Below are 20,578 nucleotides of genomic sequence, written 5' to 3'. Positions count from 1 at the left end.
AAAGCTGAATTTGAATATATGCAGCTCTTGTAATTATAGGCTTTTTACATTTACATTGACATTCTTTTGTATAGGCGTTAAAGTTCCTCGTAATTTTCGCTTGTTGGAAGAACTTGAAGAAGGACAAAAAGGAGTAGGCGATGGTACGGTTAGCTGGGGCCTTGAAGATGATGAAGATATGACACTTACAAGGTGGACAGGCATGATTATTGGGCCACCAAGGGTCAGTGCTAAATATTATATATTTTTTCTATTATTTATTGTCATTTTAGAGTAAGCATTTTACTTTATAGTATTGATATTAAAATTATCACTTCTGACTGAAGCAGTTCCTCCCTCTTAATTCATTTTGTATACATTTATTGATGCTTCCTGTGTGTAGGGTATAATGCTTGATTTGTATGGAGGACTGGGGGGGGAAAGATTGTCAAGGTGTTTGCAGTTTAGTAGAGGAGAAAAAATAAATACATATAACAGATTCTAAATATGGCAGAGAAAGTTCACTACGGGACTTTAGAATATGTTTCTTCTAGCTGGAATAATTGAGGAAGGCTGAACAGTGGAGGAAGTTGCCTTTGGAATGAGCCTTAAAGGACTGACTGGTAGGATTTCAGAAGGTGGTGATGGGGATGGAGAACATTCCAGATAGAGAGGAGAAAAGGTGAGGAAATGGAGGGGTTATTTGGGAAGAGAAAACAGTATATTTTGACATAACATGTTACTAATCTGCTGTATGTGTAATCAAGGGTTTCTGAATTGGTTTCTATTGAGTACACACTAATCTTTGTCCTTTTGACATTTGACTTGCCTTCTAAATGTGATAGGCCTCAATTTCTTCATTAATTAAGTATATAGAAAAGTATGTGATTTTTTTGCATATTTTCTAGTATTGTTGGCAACAGACCTATTGTATTTTATTCTTAGGTCTTAAGTTTATGAAGTTTTATTTTTACTCAAAATCTTTTCTAGACTGGGGAAATATTTTTCTACATTGCATTCCTTACTCAAAGGTCCCATTTATTGCATTCTTGGCAGTGAGTCTTTGAAATATGAATTATGTAGTGTTCTTGACTTGCTGGAAAGAACACCAATTTGAAGGAGTTTTTTTTTTTAGTCTTTGGTTTTATATACTATTGACTACCTTATGATGAGAGCATTCCAACTGTTTTTGCTGTTGGATAGAGTTTAGATTTCCTTTTGATGATTACAAAAGAAAAATGGACCCAAGTAATCAGCAGTGTTAATTTTAGAGAGTGAATTAATGTATGTTTTATGTTTTCTGGTATTCCTTTGCAAAATTTGAGCACACTACTAACCTAACAAACTCTTTCCTTTCACTGCTTTGATTTTTCCATCAGATATTTGAGGAAGGAAATATAATATTGATGGCTAAGATATTTTTTTTTAAGATTTATTTTTTCATGAAAGAGAGACAGACACGCACAGAGAGAGGCAGAGACACAGGCAGAGGGAGAAGCAGGTTCCATGCAGGGAGCCCATGTTGGACTCTATCCCGGTACTCTGAGATCTCACCCTGAGCTGAATCAGGCAGCGCTAAACCACTGAGCCACCTGGGCTGCCCGATGGTTAAGATTCTTGATGTATTTTATAACTTGGTATTTATAATGAAAACCTTGATTTTCACTGCATGTGAGCATTATTACTATGGTCTGATGGTTTAAAAAAAAGTGCTTTAATTTATGAACATTTTTAATGAGTAGTTTGACGATTTGATGGTCTGAGCTTGGTAGAGTACCAATTTGAAATTATTTAGATTAAGGTTTTCTCCGGGCACTACCTCCAGTGGACTGTAAACTTTAAGAATGTTTTGGAGCTTGTATATGAATTCCTCAGTGATTTTTGTGGACTGTCCCATATCATAGTTCCCAAATGTAGAAGAGCTACTTCCACTTTATCTCACACCATGGGGTCACCAGCAGGACTCACCAAACTAGCTGCCTTTCCTGGTGTCACTGGACTGCAGGAAGCCCCTGTGTCCAGGCTGTGCTAGTGCATAGTGGAGGCTGTTTTAGCTTGGGGAGGAGTGGGTCTAGCTTGCTCCAAAGGTGCATGTAGATACAGAGCTACCAGTGGCATGCTGGGCTTCTGTTCATTGGGCCTTCCCCTTTCTGAGGGTGGAGGTCTTGGAGCTTCTTCTCACTTCCTTTGAGTGCCAGGAAGAGACAAGAAGGGTGCACCTTACAAAGGCACAGCATCTTTCCAGCCAGCCAGTGATCACCCACCCTCTCTCTACCTACCTCCCTTACTGGAGCATGTGGGACCCAGTGATGGTGAGTCCTTGTGTACTCATTCAGTTGCCTTTTAATAAAACCTACAGGGGTTGCTGTCTCGCCTTAGTTGTTTTTGCTTCAGAAGGTGCCATGTTGAGAGCAGTTAGTTTGTCCTCAGCTTTAGGTATCTACATCTAACCAGGATAATGGGAAAATTTTTATCTCATCATACTGCTACTTGATTAGTGGTTTTTAAATCTTTTTTTAGTATATTATTAAGATCCCTGTTTTTTTATGTTATTTGTTTGAATTTATATGTTCAGTAATTTTATTTTTCCATATATGTTTGTGTTTTAAATTTTCTGAAGCAATATTTTTTTAGCATTAGAGGTTTAGTAACTTTTCCAAGTTTCTTTATATATAAATGGAGATACTATACTCATCTTTAGGTATATGGAGGGGTGCCTGGGTGGCTTAGTCAGTTAAGCGTCTCACTCTTGATTTCAGCTCAGGTCATGATCTCTGGATTGTGGGATTGTGCCCCGTCGGACTTCGTACTCAGTGCAGAGTCTTCTTGAGATTCTCTGTATCCTTCTACCTTTCACCTTGGTCTCTTTCTCTCTCTCAAATAATAAATAGTCTTTAAAAAAAAAAAGAAATATGGAGAATTAAATGATGTAATAATTACACAATAGGAAGGGACCTGACTTATAGTATATATTTAGTAAATATTCTCGCTCTCTTTCTCACTTGCTTTATTTTTTTGCTGTTTTATTAGATAACAGAGAGATGTGGCTGTTTTTTTAAATTTAGAGGTTGTAAAATTAGTCCCAAGTTGTTCAAAGTTAAGATGATGTTTACTCTAAGCATTGAATTAGATCAAAAGTCTGGCTTAGAGTTTCTTAACTTAAAAAAAAAAATTGAGGTATAATTTACATATAATAAAATGCACAAATCTTACCATGAGTTTCCACAAATACACGTTGTTGCCTATACTCTAGATATACCTCTGCCTCTTCCCACCTCCACCGTAGGCACTACTTCCTGCACCTTGGAGAAGTTTTGCAGTTTGTAGAACTTTGTATAAGTGGAATCATGCAGTGTGTATATTTATTGGTCTGCTTCTTTTGATTCAGCATAGTATCTTAGAGATATAGCTGAGTTCCATATAGTAGGAGTATGTTTCTTCTTATTATGCAGTAGTATTTTACTATATGAATATGTACCGCAATGTGTTTATCAGCTGTGTTTATGGTATTTGGATTTTTATCTACTTTGTGGTTATTAGAAAGAAAGCTGCTATGAGCATTCTTTTAAAAGTCTGGTGAACGTGTTTGTTCCCATTTTCTTTTTTAAAATAAAATCCTTAGGAATGGAATTGCTACATCATAGGGTAGGTATACAATTACTTATAAGAAAATGCCAAATTGTTTCCAAAACAGTTTGTTCCCAGCAAAGTGTGAGTGTTTTGGTTGTTTCTACATACTGTGAATATTTTTAACATTGTAGAATTTTTCAGGGCTATTATTATTTTTTAACATAAGTTTTGTAGTGAAGCTAATATGTATCCAGATTGGAGAACCACAGACTGGATGATTTCTTGGAGATCTCTCTGATTTTAGTCCTTTCTATACATATCCAAAGTGCTGAGCATGTTGTTAATGGATGTGTGCTATTAAACTGGGATGATTTTTATACAGGTATTTCTTTCTAAAGTGTCAAAATATTTAATAATTATATGTACAAGATTGTTGCATACATTTTAAATTACAGTAGGTTAATATCCCAGGTCTGACCTCCACTTGGGAATAGCTCTTACTTAAGGGAAAGGAAGCTGTGGATCAGTTTGGGTAAGTGAAATCTATAGATGGTTAGCTTATTTGTTTTTTTCCAGGTTTATGCAGGAACCAACAGGTATTACATTCTCACTTCTATTTATTTTTTACTTTACTATTATTAATTGTACCCTAATAAGTTAACCAAGTGAGCAAAAGCCATAAAGATAAAGAGTTAATTATAGCATGAAAATAAGCCTAAATAATCTGGAAGTATTTTAGTGTGGTAGCTTTAAAATGGCTGTTTTATAATATGGTGATGTTCAACTTCTTGATTAACAAAATGATATGGAGACATAAAGTTTGCTGTTGTATCTCTGAAAATGGAATTTAATGAATCGTAAAGTTAATGAAGTAGCATAAATATAATTAATAACAGGCATGAAATAATTATGTTTTATTGCTATAAGATGGTATATGTGTTTTCCCTATGGCTAGAAGTTTTTGATTGCTGTGTAAGTGGGGTAACCGTGTAATTTATTGTCCAGCCAAACCCTTTTGAGAGTGAAGAAGTATTGTTGATAATTAAAACTGGGACAGTAGGAAGACTTAGAATTGTTCTGGACAGATGGGAACCTTTATTTTTATTTATTTATTTATTTATTTATTTATTTATTTATTTATTTATTTTAAGATTTTATTTATTTATTCATGAGAAACACAGAGAGAGAGAGACAGAGACACAGGCAGAGGGAGAAGCAGGCTCCATGCAGGGAGCCCGATGTGGGACTCGATCCCGGGACTCCAGGCTCACGCCCTGGGCCAAAGGCAGATGCCAAAGCGCTGAGCCACCCAGGGATCCCCAGATGGGAACCTTTATATATGTGTGACACAAGTCAAGTAGTCCTTCCCCCTGCAATATAAACTTTTTAGTACAATCTGAATTTAAGTGGTTTGTTTTTCCCTTTTAATTTTGTTATAGGCATTGTTTGTTCCACAAAAGCAAATTGTGATCATTTTGATATAACTTTGTAGAATAATTTTTTTTTGTAGAGTAATTTTAATATTATAAAATCTTGACTTTTAAGTACACTTGCTGCATTTCTTTCTGGTCATATAAGTTAATAAATTTCAATGTAGGAAAGTAAATTCTTGATCATAAAGTAAGATCTAATATATTCCTATTGTCTTTTTCTCTTTATTAGCACTTGAATATTGTTATTATTACTATTATTATTTTTTGCCTTCCAGACAAATTATGAAAACAGAATATATAGCCTGAAAGTAGAATGTGGACCTAAATACCCAGAAGCTCCTCCATCAGTTAGATTTGTAACCAAAATTAATATGAATGGAATTAATAATTCCAGTGGAATGGTAAGTTAAATTAGTCATTTTATTCTTTTTTTTTTTTTAAGATTTTATTTATTTATTCATGATAGATATATATGTAGAGAGGCAGAGACACAGGCAGAGGGAGAAGCAGGCTCCATGCACTGGGAGCCCGACGTGGGACTCCATCCCGGGTCTCCAGGATCGCGCCCTAGGCCAAAGGCAGGCGCCAAACCGCTGCGCCACCCAGAGATCCCCAATCATTTTATTCTTATAAAATGCATAATATATAGTCAGGAGAAAGTTAAAGAAAGGACCTTTGTTTAGCTAGAAGTCTAAAAGAAATTTATCTTATGTTGTTTTTCTCTTATAAGTCAGCCTATCCTTAAACCTTTATGAACCAACCAGCCTGGATAGATGTGATAATCACAATTCTCTTAGGATTTTATTAATTGCTTGAGTAGTCATATTTTAGTTGAAGCCTTATTTGGTATGAAGATGACCATTATTTCTCTTTGAATGTTATTTTTCTTTAAGGTTCAGTACATTTGGTGAGACTAAAAGGATGAATATTCTTCAAGAGGAAGCTTTTCTTTGAGGAACAAGTTATGTCCATATTAGAACAAAAAGGTTGAGCATTGTTGTCTGTTTAAAGGAAATAAACCAAAATGACATGCTCTACCTGATTCACACAGGGAGTTAGTGGAAAGACTGAAATTCAGTATGAGTAGATTGTTGAGGTTCATGTTAAGACTTAAATCCAGACTCTTGAGATGCCATATTGAGGGCTCGCTCACATGCAAAATACATGTTAGGAAGTATAGCAACAACATAATAATGAGTATCATCTATCAACATAATAATGAGTAACATCTAATATTATCAATATCCTTAACTTCTTGTGGCTTCTCCTCATCCCATCCCTGTGTTCTTTTCCTCACCAGAGGTAATTAGCATCTTAAAATTTTTCTTTTATATATATTCTCTCTTTTTAAAAATTTTACCTAGTATGTCACATGTGTATACCTATCCTTAACCTCCTTTTTTTCTTCCTATCTACATACCTACCTCAATATATTATCTATTAAAAGCCATGAGTTTATATGCCAGTACCTTTAATTCTATTCCAACATGATAGGATTTATTCCATATTTCATCTATTCCACATTTGTAATTCCCTCTGGCAATAAGTTGAGCCCTCAGCATAGAGCTAGCCCCCCAAACCATAACCCTCAGTCAAATATGCAGGCCCACAGCAAGGCCTCAAAATGGCTGGTGCCTCCCTGCTGGGTGCTCTCGATGAAAGCATGACCCTGACAGGAGGAAGGTGGGCAGGTCATTGGAAATCTCAAATCCTTACCTGCTGGGTCACTTCCGGAGCTCCCTACCTGGTGTATACCAACTAAAAGCTGAGTTCTGAGAGTCCTTCCTGTCTGTCAATCAACCTTTGTAATTTACTGGGAACATTTAGTCCATTTAATATACAATATATTAATACATTTAGGTTTAATTGTTTTATTTTGTGGTTTCTATTTTCCCATGCATATTTTGTTTCTCTTCTACTTTTGACATGGTTGTTCTCAAGTTTCTAAATTCTGTTTCTGTTCTTTCAGTGTTTATTCTAGAAATTGCAATGTGCGAGCTTAACTCTTTCTATGTTAGATAATATTAAGAGATGTGATAGAAGCAGGATCATAAAACATTTTGAATTTACAGAAAGGATATTGTTCAGGGAATTTCTTTTGTGATGCACAGCATTGCCTTTATGAGGAAGTTGTTCTTGTTGAATATCTCTACCGGGAGTAGCTGTTCTTCTCAACTGCTGATTTGTTTTCATATTATAGACTCTATAAATTAAGTAATTAATGGTGGGTTCTGCATTGTTGTGGGAACTAGGAAATTCAGGATTAAATTTCAAGCATACCTCTAACAAGTTTATCTAGCCTCATGGGTGTCTTACCTGTTTTTTGATGTTTTGTCTCCCAGACAGCTTCTCTTCCCTTGCCTATCTACCATTAAGTTCTGTTAGTCTTTGTTGAAAATGTAACTTGAGTCAGGTCTTATTTTTCTGCTTACCTTGCCACTAAGTGAATGTTGACCATCATCTCTTGTCTTGCAGCAGTCTCTGATTCTGCTGTTTTACCTCCTCCAGTCTTTCCAGAGCAAGGATCCGGAAGGATCTTTCTAAAATACAATTGTGCTGTGTCACTTCTCTGCTTTGATATCCTTTAATGACTTCAGCCATGTTGTACATGCTTTTTGCTTTGGCTCACTGGGACTCACAGGGTACACACTGCTCCACACACCTTTCATTTTACCTCAGGACCATAGCACTGTCTGTTCTTCCTGTCTGGACATGTCCCCCACTCAGGCTAATCCTTACAGACGCTTCATTTCTCAATGTAAATGTCACTTCCTCAGAGAAGTCCTTCCTGATTCTCTAATCTGAATTTTGTCCCTTTTTTGACTCTGATGTTTTCCTTTGTAGCAGTTACTATAAATTTATTACCATTTTTCTTTTTGTTTCATTTTTTTCCCCCCAAGATTTTTTATTTGAGAAAGAGAGAGAGAGAGAGAGAGAACAAGCCAGGGAGAGGAACAGAAGGAGAGGGAGAAGCAGATTCTCTGTTGAGTAGGAGCCCGACATGGGGCTTGATCCCAGGACCCCGGGATCATGACCTGAGGTCACGGCAGATGCTTAACCAACTGAGCCACCCAGGCGTCCTCATTTTTGGTGTTTTTAGAAGAAATATTTTTAACATAGACAAATTTTAGAAAACGATATAACCAACATCTCCTATTTTCCCTTGTCAAATTTTAGCATGTTGGTCTTGTTTGTAATGGTCCTAATTTTTCTTTAAATTTTTTTTTTTTAAAGAAAGATTGTGTTATAAATGGTTAATCTGTGTACCTTTCCCCAGTTTCCCCTTCCACTTTCCTCAGAGGTAGTCTCATCTTGAATTTGGTGTTTATTATTTCTGAGCATGGTTATTTAACTTTTACTACGCATGTGTGTATATACCTCTGTACTGTATCACTTTTATCAGTGATTTTTTAGCTTCATCCATGTTGAGTCATTTAAATTAGATTGTTCCTTTTTATTGTTCAGTATTCTATTTTTCACCTGGTTGGCATTTAGGCTGTTTTCAGTTTTCATTGAAAAGATTTCTACTGTGGACATTCTTACTATACATTTTTTTTTTTTTTTTAAGATTTTATTTATTTATTCATGAGAGACACGAGAGAGAGAGGCAGAGACATAGGCAGAAGGAGAAGCAGCCTCCATGCAGGGAGCCTGATGTGGGACTTGATCCCGGGACCCCAGGATCACGCCCTGGGCCGAAGGCTGATGCTCAACCACTGAGCCACCCAGGCGTTCCTATACATGTATTCTTTTACTCTGGGGCGGTGCTGCTCAAGACTTGGGTGTTTGTTGGTTAGCTTGTTGTTTCCAATATGTTGTAGATCAGTACTTTAAAAAAATATATATTTTATTTATTTAAGAGAGGGAGCACAAGCAGGGGGAGAGGCAGAGGAAGAAGCAGACTCCCTGCTGATCAAGGAGCCCAGTTCACACTGGCTCCAGCCCAGGCCTCTGGCATCATGACTTTAGCTGAAGGCAGTTGCTAAACCACCTGAGCCACCCAGGCACCCTTATTTGTAAATTCAAGTACAATAAAAATTACTAAGAAAATCAAAGAAAAAAGATAAAATACAAACTCAGATTCTTTAAATAAAAATTTCTCTGTCAAATTATCATAGACACTTCTGTGTTTATCTTGTGGCGCGCCAGCAAAAAATTAGTTCAAGGCCTAGCTCCGCTCCGTGGAACATACTTTGAGTAGCACTGCTCCAGTGCATACACCTAGAAATGGAATGTCTGCTGAGGTTTGGGGCTTGCCCATAGTTTGATGGAGTATTGCCAACTGACTCTCCACAGGATTGTATCCATGTCTGTCCTACTAGTTGTGTGTAACAGTATCCTGTGCTCATATACTCTCACCAACACTTCATGTTGTCAGTCTGGAATGGGGATTTGAAAACAGAGAAAGGGGTCAGCCCCGGTGACGCAGCGGTTTAGCGCCGCCTGCAGCCCAGGGTGTGATCCTGGAGATCCGGGATCGGGTCCCATGTCAGGCTTCCTGCATGGAGCCTGCTTCTCCTTCTGCCTGTGTCTCTGCCTCTCTCTCGCTCTGAATAAATAAATCTTTTAAAAAAAATGAAAACAGAGAAAGGAATGATACTGATTTTAATGATTAGAGTGTAGATGTGTGAAGTAGGGTGAATACACTGGACATCAGTTTTTGTCTTGATTGATATTTAAGAATTTAAAGTATTACTTTCATAACTGATAGTCAGAATTTCACATTGACCATTGGTGATATGCTAGGAGGTTATTTTATTATTTTTATATTTATTTATATTATTTTTATATTTTGAGGTTATTTAGATACTTGATAAATTATGCCTGTTGCTTTAGTAATTTTGTTTATATTTAATACAGCTAGGCAAAATTACTCCTTGTGGATGGTTAGCTCTGTCAAGTGTCAGTTCTTTATGCTGTGAGGTCTCAAGTTTTGGAGGTTGTTGTATATTATAGAATGGTAAGATGCAGATTTGTTCTGACATGATACTTATTTTCCCATGCTCCTTTCTCTCTCCTCTCCTGCATTTTTTTCCCCCCCCAGGTTTTTTTTTTTTTTTTTGTGTGTGTGTGTGTGTGTGTGTGTGTGTACTCTGTTGGTATTTCACAGGATTTGCAATCACTTATGTTTATTTAACTATCGTGTAACTTTATAGCTGGAAGTGTTTGTTTCTGCTTTGGAAAGAGCTTGGTATTTTCTCCACTTGTAAACTCTTGTTCACTAATGGAGTCTACTTAAAATAGGCTAAGGGCTTGCTCCTCCATAAGTTAAAGCATTGAAGTAAGCACTTTAAGTACATCTTAATATTATAATATTATTATTATTGTTTCATTTACTTGTAAGAGAATTATTTAAGGGATCCCTGGGTGGCGCAGCGGTTTAGCGCCTGCCTTTGGCCCAGGGCGCGATCCTGGAGACCCGGGATCGAATCCCACATCGGGCTCCCGGTGCATGGAGCCTGCTTCTCCCTCTGCCTGTGTCTCTGCCTCTCTCTCTCTCTCTCTCTGTGACTATCATAAATAAATAAAAATTAAAAAAAAAATTATTTAAAAATTATCTTTTCTATTTTAAGCAGTTTATTGTGATACAGTTTACATACCATACATTTTACACACCAGCTACAATTCATTCGAAGTGCATATAATTCAGTGTTTTTTAGTATTCACAGGTTTATGGATACATTACCACAATCTAGTTTTAGGACAGTTTTGTCCCTCTCAAAGGAAATCCCGTACCCATGTTTAGTTGTCCCTTTCTACCCCACCTTCCCATATCCTAAACAACCACTAATCTTTCTGTCCTTATAGATTTGCCTATTCTGGACTTTTCATTTAAATGGAGTCATATAATATATGATTTTTGTGACTAGCTTTTTTAACTTAATATTTTCTTTTTTTTTTTTTTAAAGATTTTATTTATTTATTCATGATAGTCACACAGAGAGAGAAAGAGGCAGAGACACAGGCAGAGGGAGAAGCAGGCTCCATGCAGGGAGCCCGACATGGGACTCGATCCCGGGTCTCCAGGATCGCGCCCTGGGCCAAAGGCAGGCGCCAAACCACTGCGCCACCCAGGGATCCCTAACTTAATATTTTCAAGGTTCATTCATGTTTTAGCATATATCAGTATTTTATTACTTTTTATTGATGAATAATAATTCCATTACGTGGATATAACACATTTTGTTTATCCGTTCATCATTTGACAGACATTTTGGTTTTTCTGCTTTTAGCTTATCATGAATATTGCTACTGTGAACATTTGTATACAGGGTGATATGGGCAAATATTTTCATTTCTCTTAGATATATACCTAGGAATAGTATTGCTGGGTCATATGTGACTGACATTCAATTGTATGTTTAACTTTTTGAGGTATGGCTAGACTTTTTCCACAGTGGACATAACATTTTGCATTTTTTCCAGTAGTATATATATTGAGAGATATTTGGCTTCTTATTGAGCTGTAAGAGTTCTTTATATATAGAACAAGAGTCCATTATCAGATATATGATTTGCAAGTATTTTTTCCCATTCTGTGGATTGTCCGTTTTTGTTTTTTTTTTTTTTTAAAGATTTTATTTATTCAAGAGAGACACAGAGAGAGAGAGAGAGAGGCACAGACACAGGCAGAGGGAGAAGCAGGCTCCATGCAGGGAGCCCAACATGGGACTTGATCCTGGGTCTCTAGAATCACACCCTGGGCCGAAGGCAGCGCTAAACTGCTGAGCAACCCCGGTTGCCCTTGTCTATGCTTTCTTGAGCATGTGATTTGCAATGCAAAATTTTAAGTTTTGGATGTAGGCAACTTATCTACTTTTTATTTTGTTGAATATACTTTAGGCATTAGATATTTAAGAAATTATTGCCAAATCCCCTGTCATGAAGATTTACTCCTGTTTTCTTAGAGGTTTTTTAAAATAGCTTAAGCTCTTAATTTAGGTCTATGATCCATTTTGAGTTAATCTTCATGTGTAATGTAAGGACTCAACTTCATTCCTTTGTATGTGGTTATCCAGTTGTCCCAATACCATTTATTGAAGAGATTATCCTTTTCCCATTGTGTGTTTTCCTGGCACCTTTGTCAAAAGATTAGTTGATCACATATGCATGGATTTACTTTTCTGCTCTTAGTTGTAGTCCATTGGTCTGATGTCATCCATCCTTATGTAAGAACCACCCTTCTTGATTACTTACCTTTAGAGTAAGTTTTAAAATTGGAAAAGCTGGGATCCCTGGGTGGCTCAGTGATTTAACTCCTGCCTTCAGCCCAGGGTGTGATCCTGGAGTCCCGGGATCGAGTCCCACATCAGGCTCCTGCATGGAGCCTGCTTCTCCCTCTGCCTGTGTCTCTGCTTCTCTCTCTTTCTGTCTCTCTCGTGAATGAATAAATAAAATCTTAAAAAAAAAATTGGAAAAGCTTCGTTTTTTTTCTTTTTTTTCTTTTTTTTTTTTCAGAGACACTTTATTTTGTTAAAGTCAAGCAGGATGATGTGTTGAGAGGTAAGTGGTTAAGTGTCAAGCATGAAATAGGTACACATTTTCCACAGTGGATGGCAGGATAAAAGCCACAGGCAATGCCCCTGACTGAAACCTTGCTATATAGAGCATTCCAGAGCTGAGTTATGACAGAGAAGGGGAGTCAGCCATCACCTAAGAATGCCAAGGGCAGAGCATTAGCACCAGATCGTGTCGTATGCAATAATATAGCTAAATACAAAGTTATGTACATTGACTCACTGAAATCTTTGGGTCCCCGCTAACCAGACGTTTAAGAGGCAAACGGGATGGGCACAAGACACGTATGATGACATGTGCTTTGCTGAAAGGGTACTAGAGCACTATATATTGCTATGTGTAAAGAGAGTCCTCAAAAGACTTCAGAAGGCTGGATCCAGACACATAAATTCTATTATTCACATTTACATATTGATCATCAAAATGATTCACAATACTGTATTTGAGGGGAAAGAATCACAGATAAAAGCTTTGTCTAAATTAAAAGCAAACTACACTCACATTACTATGGTTGTACCCCTAAGGGAGAACGATGGAGGTCTGTGGACAGCCAGCTTCACCTTTTCTGAAGTGACCAGTTTTCATAGCAAGGGACTATACCAGGAGGGAAGGAGGACACTTCATTGGCAGGATGGGGTATTTTTCTTTTTTTTTTTAATTTATTTTTTTTTAATTTTTTTTATTTATTTATGATAGTTACAGAGAGAGAGAGAGGCAGAGACACAGGCAGAGGGAGAAGCAGGCTCCATGCACCGGGAGCCTGACGTGGGATTCGATCCCAGGTCTCCAGGATCGCGCCCTGGGCCAAAGGCAGGCGCCAAACCGCTGCGCCACCCAGGGATCCCAGGATGGGGTATTTTTCAAGTCAGATAGAAATAGCTTAATTTAAGAGGAATGAAAATTTGTGAAAAGGCATTTATCTTTTTGGCATGGCTGGGTTGCCAATGCAGTGTTTATTGCCTGCATTACTGAAGCTTGCCAGTTGGGACCCCTCTCTGGGGTGCACAGACATCCATGCTGTGGCTCAGGAGTCCAGCTTACCCTCTCTGGCTCAGGAAGTATAGACATTAGTCAGTTAAGACATTCATGTGCACGTGTGTTTTGGTAAGGCAATGGTCACTGCTGACAAAGGGACATCTCCCTACCTGTTGGAAAACTTTTGTGGGAATAGGGGGAAATGATCTAAACGTTCCCTCCATCAAACAAATGTCTGGATATCAGCTCAATATGAATTCATCCAAGGGGTTCCTCCTGCCATTTACCAGGCATTGAATCAGATGAGCATTTGTGAATGAGCATACATTAGGTCTGCAATGACGTAGATAAAAAATGAGTTATAACCAAGCCACTGGTGGTTGAACATCTTCCCACATGCTTGTTTGCCATGCACATATCCTCTTTGGTGAAGTGCCAAGTTAAGTCTCTTGCCCACGCTCTAACTGGGCTGTTTGTTCTCTTACTGTTGAGTTCTCAAAGTTCTTTATATGTTGTAGATCTAGATCCTTTGTCACATACATGATTGGCAAATCTTTTCTCCCAGTCTGTGACTTGTCCACTGGAAACTGACAGCACGACAGTGTTTTCCTACTGCATAGACTCTCTTTAGAATCTTGGAATTTCAACCAATAAAATGGGCAGAAGAAGATCAACTTTAGGGGTTGTCTAGTTCATAGGACCTCTGAAAAGCCAGAGGAAAGGTTCTTTTTTTTTTTTTTTTTTTAAGATTTTATTTATTTATTTATTCATGAGAGACAGAGAGAGAGAGAGAGGCAGAGACACCGGCAGAGGGAGAAGCAGGCCCCATGCAGGGAGCCTGATGTGGGACTCGATCCTGGGTCTCCAGGATCAGGCCCTGGGCTGAAGGCGGCGCTAAACCGCTGAGCCACCCGGGCTGCCCCAGAGGAAAGGTTCTTAAAAGGAAATGCATGGGACCCTTATAGCATGGTAGCAGATTTAAGGAGGCAAGAAGAGACAAGTAGCCAATTATCGTTAACCATATCGAACAAAGAAGTGTTCTGGGGAAGGGATCCCTGGATGGCTCAGTGGTTTAGCGCCTGCCTTTGGTCCAGGGCCTGATCCTGGAGACCCGGGATCGAGTCCCACGTCAGGATCCCTGCATGGATGGAGCCTGCTTCTCCTTCTGCCTGTGTCTCTGCCTCTCTCTCTGTGTGTGTCTCTCATGAATAAATAAATAAGATCTTTTTTTTTTAATTTTTTATTTATTTATGATAGTCACACAGAGAGAGAGAGGCAGAGACACAGGCAGAGGGAGAAGCAGGCTCCATGCACCGGGAGCCTGACGTGAGATTCGATCTCGGGTCTCCAGGATCGCGCCCTGGGCCAAAGGCAGGCACTAAACCGCTGCGCCACCCAGGGATCCCCCTTTTTTTTTTTTTTTCAAGTGTTCTGGGGAAAAAGTAATTTTGGAAACACGCCATTGGTCTCGTGAAACAAATGTGTAGCAAGCACATAACACTACTGGACCCATGATTAACCAAGTCATTTCACTCTGCAGGAAAAACATACCTTGAGCCATGATGTCAGTACTAAAGCTATTTGTTCTGTGGGTGTGTTTTAAAGCATGCATACTGTCTTTCAGTGGTGGTTTTAAATGAGTGACTCCAACATGCAGGTTATTCATTTCACAGCAGGGTTTTTAACTACTCGGAAACTATTCAGTTTTCCTAAATGTTAATAAATTATCATCCCATCATCATGATTTTTGCCGGTGGACAATGAATGAGGGACAACAAACACTCCACACCACTGGATGAAGAGGGAAAAAATGTGGCAGCCCATGCTTTGTATGAATCAGAGTAAGATGTGCACTAGGGCTTCCCATCTCACTCACCCCACCCAGCAGGGCTGCTTCCCGAGTGATTGGTTCAGGATGTGAAAATGGGAGGAAGGGCAGACTTAGCAGTGACTATAACCACTCGCATGCATGGCGTGAGCGGAGCTCACAGTCTAGACTGTGGAGAGTTGCCGTCCACCGGAGCCCAGTGCCAGCTTTGTTTTTTTTCATACTGTTTTGGCTATTCTGGATTCCTTGTTTCCATATGAATTTTAGGATAACCTTGTTCATTTCTACAAAAACAAACAAAAAAAATGCCAGGCAACTGAAATTTTGATAGGGACTTTATTAAATCTGTAGACCACTTTGAAGGAGTGTTTTCATACTATAATATTGGGTCTTCTAATCTATGTATAGGAGATGTCTTTCCAAAAAAAAAAAAAGTGATGTCTTTCCTTTTATTTAATTTTTAAAAAGATTTTATTTATTTATTCTGAGAGACACAGAGAGAGAGAGAGAGACAGACAGACAGACACAGGCAGAGGGAGAAGCAGGCTCCATGCAGGGAGCCTGACTGACAGGGGACTTGATCCTTGGTCTCCAGGATCACACCCTGGGCCGAAGGCAGCGCTAAACCACTGAGCCACCCAGGCTGCCCTCTTTCCATTTATTTAGATCTGAGTTTTCAGTGATATTTTACAGTTTTCCTTAGATCAGTCCTATACTTCTTTTATTAAATTTATACCTATGCATTTTATTCTTAACCAGTTATAAATAGCATTGTTTTCTTAACTTTATTTTCAGATTATTATAAGTATACAGACAGGGTTTTTATAAATTGATCCTGTATCCTGCAGCTTTACTCTGTTTATTAGCTCTTAAGCTTTTCTATATACAAGATCATGTCATCTGCAAAGGGAGATTGATCTGTTTGTCTGATGCATCTTACTTCATTTTCTTGCCTGATTGCCTCCAGTACAGTGTTGACTAGCAGTGATAATTGAGTATGATATTAACTGTAGGTTTTTATAGATGCCCCTTATCAGGCTGAAGAAGTTCCCTTCTATACCTTGTTTGTTAAGTGTTTTTTTTATCGTGAAAAGTTGGGTTTTTATCAAATGCCCTTTTGTGTTTATTGAAATAATTTTGGTTTTGTTCTCTATTCTGTTAATATGGTGTATTATAACGACTGACTTTTAAAATGATCCAAACTTACAGTTCTAGGGTAAATTCCACTTGGTTGTAATTTTTTTTATATGTTTCTCAAGGTCAGCCACAAGTGGGAGTTTATCAAGTCTTTTGTGAGCCCTTATATGTATGGTCTTCTAGGTTGCCAGGAATATGTGGAACTTTTCAAAGCCCCTGTGGACATCTAATTTCCCAATTTTTCCTCTGAAATATTTTGATCACCTTCCTGTTTGTAATGTCTCTCCAGGCAGCAGAGATGTCCAAACAATTGACACTGATTATTTTTTGACAAATGCCTGGGTGGGTGTGGGTGGGAGGAGGAATAGGTAGTACTCAGTGGGTAAATTTTGAGGTTAGATAAAGAAAAAACCCTGTGAATGGGGTTTTCCAGGGAACTGCCAGACAGGTCAAGTGATAATCAGTTACCTGGGGATAAGGCTTTGAAGGAACTGCAGTCTAATTCTGTCAGTCTTCTACAATGGAAGGTTAGTTTATTATAGTGCAAAGACGACACTGGTAAGAAGAATCCAAAAGCAGAGATCAGGTTCACAGCTTTTTCCTAAATCCCATTCAAGATAATTGATCAGATTCTGGGTAGTGGCATTGGAAATGGAGAGGAACTTTCAGACCATATCATCAAGAAGGAATTGGAAAATATATTTACAGTATAGTTATTTAATGTAATGTTTATTTCTGACGTCCAAAGTTCACTACATGTTTATTAAAAGATACAGAAAAACACACACACATAAAAGACACAGTTTTAGGAAATACCTGTTACAGAAGGACTCTTTTTCCTAAGTATGATAGCATTGTTTTCTTTTGTGTAGTTTCATAATGTTCTTTTTCGTGAAAGTAGAGCCAGGCTATGAATTTTAAAAGCATTTATTATTAAAGTATGTTTAATAAATTGATGCCATAGTACTTTAAACTTTGTAGTTAATTTTGCTTTTTTCCTCCATTTCAGGTGGATGCACGGAGCATACCAGTGTTAGCTAAATGGCAAAATTCATATAGCATTAAAGTTGTACTTCAAGAGCTAAGACGTCTAATGATGTCCAAAGAAAATATGAAGCTTCCACAGCCACCAGAAGGACAAACATACAACAATTAATTTTAGTGGATCTCAAACTTGTCTTAAATCAACAACCTTCTACTCATGTTAATGTCTTGATTAAATATTACAATGCAGAATATACCCACACATTAAGTAAAAGAATTCCAGCTGGTAAACATGACCTGGACATTTGTAGAAATATATTTAATATATGTACACCATTATGTTTTCAGGTTTCAGGAGGAAAAATGCAGCACAATATTTTTTTCTCTTGTTAAGGCACTGTCATTTAAGCATAAACCTGGAGTACTCAAAATAGAATTCAGGTTTACAAGATGAAAGCATGGAGAGAAGAGTCAGATGCTGTGGAAGCATGTGTGTTTCTGAAAAGTTAAAAAAATCTCAAGAAGGAAAAACAGAAATGGCATGCTTTATCCATCTTGCTTAGTGAAAGAGCTTCAGTTGAAATTGTCTAAAGTAGCAGGTACAATGAATATTGTCACAAATTGTGTTAATTTTTGAAGCGGTGTGGGTGCTGACTACTAGTAGTATCAAAAATATGTTCAGGATTGTTTTGATACCTGTATTTATAATAAAAACATGTTGTGGGGAGGTCGATGAATTTCTGTTAAAAGCCGTTCCTGTGTGTTACATGTAACAGACATGGTAAATATTTGTTTACAGTCTTTGTTTGACAAACCATGCATTTAAGTGAAATCAACAAAAAGGAAATAGGTGTATGGATATGTGATTCTGAGATTAAAGTTAGTCTTAAAATGTAAATAAAATGTGGAATGTGTCCTCAGAAACTGTGCCATTTCTATTATATTGATGTGGTATTATGTACACTACCTTGCTGAGGTAGCAAAAATTGGAATTATTATAGCTATTCATCTGTAAACACCTTTTATTATCCTGTTTTGTATACTTCTTGTGAATTGGAATTTGCCGAGTATTTCAGAGAACAAATTACTTAAGTAGTTTAATTTGTTCTTTGGAGAAAGAGGAATCCCAGGTATTGTATTTTGAATTTGAGTTTACCAGAAATACTAAAAAATGTTTGAATTCTAGCAGATTTTATAGAATTGTAAATTGCAAATTATCCAAATACACATTCCATTTTTTTTCTTTGTAACCTTTTTCTTCTTTAGTTTCTGTGACATTTCTTCCCCTTATGCTTCTTATACTTACTAATTGGGATTAATTTTATCCAGTTTCAGTAATTCCGAATTGAAAGCTCATTTATGTTTGCCTTAACCAAAATGACTCAAGGCTTTAAGTTGCAGTTTTTCATTTCAAAGCACTGGGTATACTACTTTGTTAAAAATACTCTTTTATGAATTCATTGAATTAAATAGAAAGGTGGTTAGGTAACAAGGACGAATTTCTCAGATGCCCTGACATTTTATATCAAGTCATTCACAGTTAAAGCTCTGAGCTGCTTTTTCTTGGTCAGTAATACATGAAAGTCAGTGATAGTTGTCTAAATTTACTAATTTCAACATGGCTATTTTTAATTTTCAAAGATGTTTAAAATGCTTTCAAATGACATGTAGAACATATACACAAATTAGTGCATGTGTAATTTATTAAAGTAGGTTCTTAAAATTTTTAAATGGTTGAGGATTAATTTGAATTACAATGACTTCATAGATAAGACCATTACTGGTCTAAATCAGTCTAACAATTTCTTTTCCACTTTGGAAATGTGTCTTGTCATACACTGTAGCTAATAACCATTTGAATGTTAAATTATATTGGTGAGCTGAGAATCTGGCTACGTTGATCTTTTGTCCTCTTTCCTTTACCGGTATCCACTATTGTGAAGGTTTTTTTTCCCCCCAAGCATATATTGTTGGCCTGAGGATGTTTATTCTCCGTTTGGTTTTTGGGACTATGTATCTCTGCAGAAATCTGCATGCCAATTAGACAGTATCCAAAGCAGAATCCATTTTGCATGTCACAATCAAGATCTACATGGCAATCTAAGACATACTGGTTGATTATAGAAGGAGCTAATGTAAAGCCGCTCTTACTTATAGTAACATTTCTAAGACCGCATTTTTGAAGCAGTTTTTCCTTTGTTTTCTAAAATGGCTAAGGTTATAGGTGTGTGTGGTATTAAATGAACTGTAAAATTGCCTTTGAAATTTGTTTAAAAGGCTAGCAGTTGCGACCCTAGGGGATGATCAACAAATTTAATAAAGATTACAAAAATGAAATTCTTGTCCTACTAGGTCAATGTTCTGCTTTAATTAAAACTTTTAGTTACTAGTTTTCAGAATTGCTGATTTTACCATATTTTTTCTAATATTTTTAAATGATGGCATTATGGGTCAAGTGTTACTTTTCAGAATTTTGGAACATAAACATTTGTAAGGATAGTGGTATAGGAGTCTATGGGTGTAATACAGATGAAATTTTAATTTCAGATTATCCTTTTAAAAGAATTTATCACTAAAAAAAAAAAATAAAAGAATTTATCACTTCAATTTGAATAAGTGCTTGGAGAGTACATTAGTTTTATTTATATTGGTTTATTAGTCTGGATTATTTAATGCCAATTTACTGATTTAAATGTTTCACACTATATTTTTATTGGTATACATGTGAAATTAATATTGTTTTGAAAATTAGGAGACAGCTGGAAAATACTAGTACATTATCCTTAATAGATTTGGTGTGTATGGCTTTGGGCGGTTCTGGTAGGTACATCATATGATTACAGACTTCGGTCAAAACTATGTTAACCCTTTTAATGAGCACATGACTGTGTTCTTACTTGCAGTTTAAAGAATATAAGTACTAATTATGAAGTCTAGTATAATGAATAATGGGATTTGGGAGGTATTTAAGGAATGTTTTACCCTGATTTCATTTTAGAAGTATATTTTTTAGACTTTGTGTAGAATCATGGTATGTCTATTACTGCGAAGGATCTAGAAGGCACAGATTTTACTTTTCCAATAAGTATCAATGTAATTTCCAGTATCAGTTTGATTAATTTTTCGTTATTTTCACAAAAAGATTTCAGTTCTC

General features: G+C 37.0%; 1 protein-coding gene across 4 annotated transcripts in view; it reads left to right on the top strand.

Moving 5' to 3' along the window:
• Positions 1 to 19,761, top strand: part of LOC144300677 (ubiquitin-conjugating enzyme E2 variant 2) — a 57,468-nt gene extending 37,707 nt beyond the window's left edge. For 3 of the 4 annotated variants that reach the window (XM_077876994.1, XM_077876995.1, XM_077876992.1), the window contains exons 2-4: positions 75 to 223; positions 5,258 to 5,383; positions 17,450 to 19,761. In XM_077876994.1, coding sequence (XP_077733120.1) covers positions 75 to 223; positions 5,258 to 5,383; positions 17,450 to 17,596 — 422 coding nt within the window. In that variant the 3' untranslated portion in view covers positions 17,597 to 19,761. The remainder of the gene's footprint in view (positions 1 to 74; positions 224 to 5,257; positions 5,384 to 17,449) is intronic. The other variant, XM_077876993.1, reaches the window with a different exon arrangement.
• Positions 19,762 to 20,578: the final 817 nt, after the last annotated feature.

Source organism: Canis aureus, chromosome 28 (genome assembly GCF_053574225.1).
Source record: "Canis aureus isolate CA01 chromosome 28, VMU_Caureus_v.1.0, whole genome shotgun sequence".
Lineage (NCBI taxonomy): Eukaryota > Metazoa > Chordata > Mammalia > Carnivora > Canidae > Canis > Canis aureus.
This window is presented reverse-complemented; position numbering and strand designations above follow the sequence as displayed.